Genomic DNA, 8,182 nt, shown 5'->3' with positions numbered 1-8,182 from the left:
AAAATTTTTATTTGTTCTAATTAGTTGTATATGACAATAGAATGCATTTATACATTTTGATAGATCATACAAAAATGGAGTGTGATTTCTCATTTTTGTGATTGTATATATTGTAAGATCACATTGGTCATGCATTCATGTATGTACATGAGGTAATAATGTCTGTTTCACTCTACTATTCTTCCTACCCCCACCCCTTCCCCTTCCTTAACTCCCCTCTACCAAATATATAGTAAATATATTCTTCCCTATCCACCCTCCCCCCCCTATTGTGAATTAATATCCACATATCAGAGAAAACATCTGACCTTTGGGTTTTTTGGGTATGACCTATTTTGCTTAGCATGATATTCTCCAACTCCATCCATTTACCAAGAAATGCTATAATTCCATTCTTCTTTAAAGCTGAGTAGGGGCTGGTGTTGTGGCTCAGTGGTAGAACACTTGCCTGGCATGTTGAGGTCCTGGGTTCACATATAAATTTTTTTAAAAATCCATTGACAACTAAAAAAAAATTTTTAAAGTTATTTTTTTAAAAAGCCGAGGAATATTCCATCATATATATACACCACATTTTCTTTATCCATTCATCTGTTGAAGGGCACCTAGGTTGGTATCACTGATGTGATCCTAGTTTAGCTATTGTGAGTTGAGCTGCTATAAACACTGATGTGGCTGTGTCACTGTCATATACTAATTTTAAGTCCTTTGGGTATAAACTTAGAAGTGGGATAGCTGGGTCAAATGGTGGTTCCATTCCAAGGTTTCTGAGGAATCTCCATATTTGGGAATTTTCAGTCATTAGTTCTTTAAACAATATTTCTGGTTCATTTTCTCTCTCTTCTCCAGTATCTCCTATTGTACAAACGTAACATGTCTTGACAGGGTCCCATAATTCTTATAGACATTCTTCATTCTTTTTTCTTTTTGCTTCTTTGATTAGATAATTTCAAATATTCTGTCTTTGAGCTCAGTGACTCTTCTTCTATCAAGACTGCTACTGAAATTTTCTATTGACTTTTTCAGTTCCTCATGGTAGTCTTCATATCTAGTATTTATATCATTTTTTTAAAAATTTAATTTATTTTATTAAAATAACATAATTGAGGAACCATTCATAACTGTATCCTGTTAGGCGCAATAAAAACAAAATTAAAACCCAAATCATCAAGAAAACCTGTATTCCGGGCTTCCTTGCATACACAATTATGTGACTAGAGAGATGGGGCTGGCCCTGTGGCCTACCCCATAGGGACAGCCCCTGGAAGACGAAACTCAGCCTGAGGGGAGGCTGCTCCCGAGGGAGACAGGAGGGCGGAGCACCGTGCCCAGAAAGCCACCTCTGCACTGGAAGTCTCCGGCTGCGACAGGAAAGTTCTCTAGTACCAGAGCAGGCTCCTCTGGGCGCAGTCTCCGCAGTCCTAGGTTGTTTGGTGAGTCATGTGCAAAACTGTCTGGCATTGCACCACAGTCTCTGAAAAGAAACTAGTTTCCAGAACCCCACGTGTCCCCACATGGGGGCTAGTCCGCCCATGACCTTTACTTCCCCTCCAGCAACATTTTTGCCCTAAGAATGCTCATTGAGCTGATGGTTGGGGGCCAGCTCTCATACTGCCATCAGCATCCCCCATGCATGCTGGAGGCTGGCTCTGGGGCGGGAGGAGGACAGGCCTGCAGGGTGAATGGCTTCCTTCTCCAGGGCCAGAGAGGGTAGAAAAGAAGGCAACACGAAGTTAAGGCCTGTGCGTAGTCTAGAAGGTCCTTAACAGCAGCTTCTCTGAAAACACGCTCTGCCCCAGAAGCAAGGGACAGGAAGGAGCTGCCTGCTGACTTCCCTTCCGCCTGGGGCCCGAGCGCAGGTGCAAAGTCAACTAGAAGACGGGCAGCCTTGGGGACGTGGTCAGCGTGCAAGCGTTGATATCCTCGGTGTGGGCCGCCCGGTGCAGGGATGGCTCAGAGGCGCTCCGGTTGATCTTCGGCAGGGAGTGTTAGAGCAGCTCAATGGAAGACAGGATCTGGGGGAACAGAGGCCTCTCTTCCTTCACCTTCTTCACGCAGTCGGCCACCAGCCTCTTCATGGCTTTGGGGCAGTTCTTGTACAGCTTGCTGAGGTCCGGGGAGGCGTAGCCTTGGCCCACCATGAAGATGATCTGGTCTCGGTTGTTGATGTGGGAGTAGGGCAGCTCCCCCGTATCAGCTCGTACAGGACGATGCCGTAGGAGTAGACGTCGGACTGGAAGCTGAAGGGGTTGTCATCCTGCATTCGGATCACCTCTGGGGCCATCCACAGCACGGAGCCGGTGGGTTGTTCAACCTGCTGAGAGCCACTCCAGCGTGACTTCACTGTCGCCAAACCAAAATCTCCAATTTTCACCGTTAAGCCTTCATGGAGAAATATATTGTTGGACTTCATGTCTCGGTGGATGATGTTCTTGGCGTGCAAGTAGTCCATTCCCTGAGCCGTCTGCCGGGCAATGTCGATCAGCTGGAACATCTGGAACTTGGTCTCCTGGACATGCAGGTGTTTGTAGAGGCTGCTGCCCTCACACCATTGGGTCACAATGGCCAGGTTGTCCTTGGTCATGTACCCCATGAAGAGCAGGATGTTCACGTGTTGCGTTTTGCGCAGGACCGCCACCTCGTTCCTGAAGGCCTGGAACTGCTCTGGGGTGGGGTCGACGACCTTCATGATCTTCACTGCGACATCTCCTTGCCACTTGCCCTTATAAACAGTTCCAAAGGAGCCCGAGCCGATGCGGGTGGACAGCATGACTTCGCTGGCCTCGATTTCCCAGTAGTAGCTTGAGTCTCTCTGCCCACGGGGCCTAATTTTGTTCTTCTCTTGGGTCCCGGATCCTGGCGCCCGCTCCCTCTGTGCTGGCACCGGAGTCTGGGGCTGTAACCAGCCTGTGGGGCTCAGGTTGCTGGGGCTGCTGGACAGGGCTAAGGGCGAGGCTGATTTGCTGTGGCTTCGAATCGCATCCTCAATCATCCTGCTGTCCACAGGCAGGGTGGTGCTGACCATGTGGACGTTGGGCGTGGATGTGGACTTCTGCCTCTGGGAGAGGGCGCCTTCAGAGGCGGGGCTGGAGGTGTTGAAGGTGAAGGCATGGGGCGTGGAGTACCTGTGCTGGGAACTCACAGGCATCCGGGACACAGACTCCCGCATCCCGCACATCATCAGAGAAGGCAGCGCTGGGGCCCCGCTCTCACCCACGGTGGAATTAGGAAACAACAAGAGTTGTCTGATATTACTCCAGTCCACACACATAGTAGGTACTTTGGTGCTACAATGCTCATGAAATTTGTAGCCACAAGTCTGACATCGAAATCCATTTAACAGGAACTTCTGACAGATGTCGCAGAAGGCAAGCTTCAGGAACGTCTTCCGAGCAAAGTTGTGCGTGGTGAGGGGAACGTGGTCCAGGAAGTCCACCTGAAGCTCTGCTCCAATCAAAGAGGCGGCGTCAGTATTCCAATCTAAACGTGCTTTTTTACCCTTGTGCTCGTGGAGAAGTCGGAACACGGTGCAGCACTCGGGCTGCAGGCCTCGGACCTTGAGCGCCTTCATGAGGCAGTCGTGCAAGCTCATGCCATTCCGCACATTGACCACTGTTCGTTGCTTATTCGGCAAGAAAACGCGGATCGTGCTGCTCATCCTGGAAGGATCCGTCAGTTTGCCATCGTCCGAGGCCCGGTGCTGGTAGACGAACTGCTCCACTATGGTAGGGGAGATGCAGCTGGAGCCATCGAACACCGCGTCCTTGAGTCCAAAGTCATTGCTGATCGTCCTCCAGGCCCCCTGAATGTGCTCCATTGATGCAGCTTAAACGATACTTAAACCTGAGGGAGCCAGGCCGCCCCGTGTCCTGTCGTCCAGTGGCTGTGTCTGGTCTGCTCCTCCTCCCCACGGCGGGTGAGGCAACGGGAGGTGGTCACATTCGACGCATCCCCAGCCCAGGGGACAGGGCCCCGGGAAGACCCCGCATCGTCGCACTTGCGCTCCGCGCCTCGGGGCACTCGCCCCAAAGCCGGGTCAGCTGGCCCTTTTGGAGGCCCAAGGAGGGCCGCAGAGAAGCCTTCCCGCCTTACGCTCTTTCTCCTCTGACTCCCGCCATCCAAGTTGGCGGCCCGAACGCCCGCGATGAAGACACTCTCGGGCGGCCCCGGCAAGCGAGCCGTCTCCATTTTCTGTCTTTATTATACTTCTCACTTTTTCATTATGGGCTTCCAAATTTAATTTTATCTTTGTAATTTCTTATAGTTCACCAAACTTCTGTAAGAAGATTCCAAAATTCTTTGTCAGTCATTTCATAGATCTTTACTTCTTTGCTGTTAATTATTGGAGTAGCATTACTTTCTTTTAGTGGTGTGATAATTCCCTAATTCTTCATAGTCCCTGTGTTATTCTCTCCCTGCTCACTTGACAGCTACCTTTTCTGATCTTTTTCAGTTATTCTCTGACAGGGATGGACATTTACTATGTAGTGTAGTTTGTGATTCTGGTTCTATCAGCAGGTAATGATAGAATATTTTTTATTGATGCATTATAGTTGTACACAATGGTGGATTTGCTGTTACATGTTTGTACATGCACAAAATATAACAATATAATTTGGCCAATTTAATTCCCTAGTATTTCCCATGTTCTCCCTTCCTCCTCCCCCTGGTCCCTTTCCTCTTCTTTACTGATCTCCCTCTTTTTTTTACAAGATCCCCCCACCTGCCCCACACACTTTTGTTTTCCATTTTCCTCTCTAGTTTTGACATAAGAGAGAAAGCATACAACACTCGATTTTTTGAGTTTGGCTTATTTCACTTAACAAAATGTTTCCAAGTTTCATGCATTTTCCTACAAATGGCATAATTTTATTCTTCTTTATGGCTGAATAAAACTCCAATGTGTGTGTATGTGTGTGTATATATATATATATATATATATACACACACATACACACACATTTTATTTATCCATTTGTCCACTGATGGAAACTTCAGCTCGTTCTTTGGTTGGGTGGGTTACTGCCTTTGCTTCCAGGTAAGGTGTCACTGTTGGTTGGGCTTCAGCAAGACCACTGATTGGGTTTTGCAATTAGGCAAAGCTGCTGGCCAGACAGTGCAACTGCCTCTGATTGGGCAGGGTTGCAATGTGTATTCCCTTGCCAGGCTGTACTGCTGTTTGGGTCTTGCAATTGGTAAGGGCTCTAGACTTGAGTTTTCATACTAGGTGGAATAGCTACTCTAGTAGCTTAGTACCACAGGTCCTAAGCTCTGTGGTAATGCATGGCTAAGGCTTGCCTTCCTGCCTAAGCCTTACTGAGGCTGAGCTAAGCTTTTGTTTGGATTCCTGATTCAAGAAAGTCTAGCTCCTGTGCTTTGCAAAAAATGCTCTATGAAACATTTCCCTACTTGGGTGGGGGTCTTGGAGTAGAGTCTGAAATTGGGCATGGAGGCTGGCAATCTAGGGACCCCAGCCGGATTGAACTTCTAACTGTGCTGCTGGGAGCAATCAGCTCCGTTTTTAGGCTGAATCATGCTGTTGACTGGTATTTCTGATCAGCTGCCACCAGTGGCAGAAACACAGAAAACCATCAAGATATGTATGCTCATCATGGTGAGTTCTGCATCTTTTCTTTGTTTCTATCTGACTCCACATCATCCAGTCCTGCCTTTATTCCCCATTATTCTTCCTGTGGGAGATTGGAGTGGGCTTCCTGGAAACATCTCAGAATGCTAGGGAAGCTAAAACATCCTCCTCTGATTCTCTTTCCCACTGTAGAAACCAAAGACACAAAGGAATTCTCCCTGTGTGGTGCTTTGCCAGCTTGGGAAAGAGTAAGGGCAACACGCTCAGGGTGGACAGTTTCTCTTATCATTCTAATGCGATTTCTGTTTGGCTCTGTGGTCTACACAAGTGTCTGTCTCCATCCCAAGTTTTGGGATTATGGTAGTTCATTTTAGGTGGTTATTTGACTGGTTTAAGGTATATCCAGGTAGCTGATACAGCATTATTTCTAGGTATGTCTATGAGGGTGTTTTCCAAAGATTGGTATTTGAATCCGGGGAAGACACCATTCTCCTCCTGCCTGCCCTCAGACATCAAAATTCTAGATTTTCTGACTTTGGTCTCTAAGACTTGTACCAATGCCCCCAGATTCTCAGGCCTCTGATCTTAGACCGAGTTATACCATCAGCTTCCCTGATTCTGAGGCTGTTGGACTTGGACCCACCCATGCTACCAGCTGCTTTGGTTCTGCAGCTTACAGAGGGCCTATCACGGGACTTCTCAGCCTCCATAATCACGGGAATAGTAAGTGTGGATATCCTTCCCTTATTGTTGATCCTGAAGGGAAGTTTCCAGTCTTTATAAATCAAGTATGATATTTTATGTAGGTTTTTCATACAGACACTTCTTCAGGAAGAGAGAGTTCTCTAAATATTCTGTTTGCTGAGAGTTTGCTGGGTACTGAACTTTGTAAAATTTTTTTTTCTGTGTCTGTTGAAATGATCATATAGTTTTTCTCCTTTATGCCTTTAGTATGTTGAATTATGTGGTGTGACTTCTTTGAATATTCAACTAGCCTTGCATTCCTGGGATAATACTTGATTACAATGTGTTATTTTTATACTTAATGGGTTTTATTTGTTAATATTTTGTTAAATATTTTTGCATCTATTTTCATGAGAAAATTGGTCTGTGATTTTTTGTTCCATTTTTTGGTAGTATTTTTCCTTGGAGTTATCAAGGTTTTATTAGTCTTATGAAACAAATTGGTCAATGTCCCATTCTTATCTATATTTTGAAAAACTCTGTGTGAGATTGGTGTTATTTTATCTTTGAAAATTTGCTAGAATTTGCCAGTGAAATGCCTTGGGCTTGGGAATTTCTTTGCAGAAATGTTTTAGCAATGAATTCAGTTACTTAAAAAGATACTTTTCATTTTGTGACAATTTTGGTAGGCTGGGTTTTTCAAGGTATTTAAAATTTTAAAGTTTTTGGAGAAGAGCTGATAATAATATCACCTTATTATCTTTTTAATGTTTGATAGCATCTGTAGTGAGAATCTCTCCTTTCATTCCCAATCTTGGTGATTTTTGTGTGTCTTTCTCTCTCTCTCTCTCTCTCTCTCTCTCTGGTTTGTTCATTTTAAATTTTTTTCAAATAAATAACTTTTAGCTTTGTAAGTTTTCTGTTTTCTATTTTGTTGAATTCTTATTTAGTATTTCAGTACTTGCCTTAGAAACCCTTGCTTTTCTTTTTCTACCTTCTAAAATATAATCTCTGGTTTATACCTTTCTTATTTTTGATATGGGTACTTAATGATACTAGTTTTCCTTTGAACACTGGCTTAACAATGTTTTAGCACAAGATGTGTTTTATTTGCCTTGAGATTTTTTCTTTGAACTATGCATTACTAAGAAGTGCATTACTTAATTTCTAAGTATTTGGGATTTGATGGGTATTTTTTTTTTTTTTTTTTTTGTACCAGAGACTGAACCCAGGGCTACTTTACCACTGAGCCACATCCCCAGTCCTTTTTAGTTTTTTTATTTTGAGACAGGGTCTCGCTAAGTTGCTGTTGCTTAGGGCCTTGCTAAGTTGCTGAGGTGGCTTTGAACTTGCAATCCTCCCGCCTTAACCTCCTGAGTTGCTGGGATTACAGGCATGTGCCACTGAAGTTGGCTTATGGTTATTTTTAATGTGATTTTATTTTTGTAAGAGAACAAAATCTGTATGATTTCAGTCCTTTATCTTACAAGTTAACTGATCCTTTGTTGTTTTAAAATATTCTTCTTTGTGTCTAGTGAGCATTGCATCTGTCTTCAAGTCTATTTGTTTGATATTAGTATAATCACTCCAGCTCTCTTTGCACTCTGAGAATTGTGTCTTTTGTGGATAGCATATAGTTGGATCATTCATTGAGCAGATCTTCCCTTCTAATTAGCATGTTTAATCCTTTTACATTTAATGTAATTACTTATTAAGTAGGATTTATAGCGGCCCTTTTTGCTATTTATTTTCCGTATATCTTATGTAATATTGAATTCCTCTGTTCCTCTATTACTTACTTTTTTGTGTTAAATATGTACTTTCTAGTGTGCATTTTATTTCTCATTACCATATATTTGAGTGTGTTTTAATGGTTTTCCTGAAGATGACATTATATTCATCTGATTTGGA

At 44.1% G+C, this 8,182-nt stretch overlaps 1 protein-coding gene across 1 annotated transcript; it reads right to left on the bottom strand.

The window, feature by feature from the left end:
* Positions 1-1,381: 1,381 nt before the first annotated feature.
* On the bottom strand, positions 1,382-3,893 carry LOC306647597 (RAF proto-oncogene serine/threonine-protein kinase-like). Its single transcript, XM_079117073.1, is given in 3 exon segments — positions 1,382-1,988; positions 1,992-2,194; positions 2,197-3,893. Coding segments are annotated over 3 exon segments (1,941 nt in total). The 5' UTR covers positions 3,818-3,893; the 3' UTR covers positions 1,382-1,871.
* Positions 3,894-8,182: the final 4,289 nt, after the last annotated feature.

This window comes from Sciurus vulgaris, assembly GCF_902686455.1.
Source record: "Sciurus vulgaris genome assembly, chromosome: 17".
In the NCBI taxonomy this organism is placed as follows: Eukaryota; Metazoa; Chordata; class Mammalia; order Rodentia; family Sciuridae; genus Sciurus; species Sciurus vulgaris.
The sequence above is the reverse complement of the archived record's forward strand: the minus strand, read 5'-3'. Positions and strand labels throughout refer to the sequence as shown.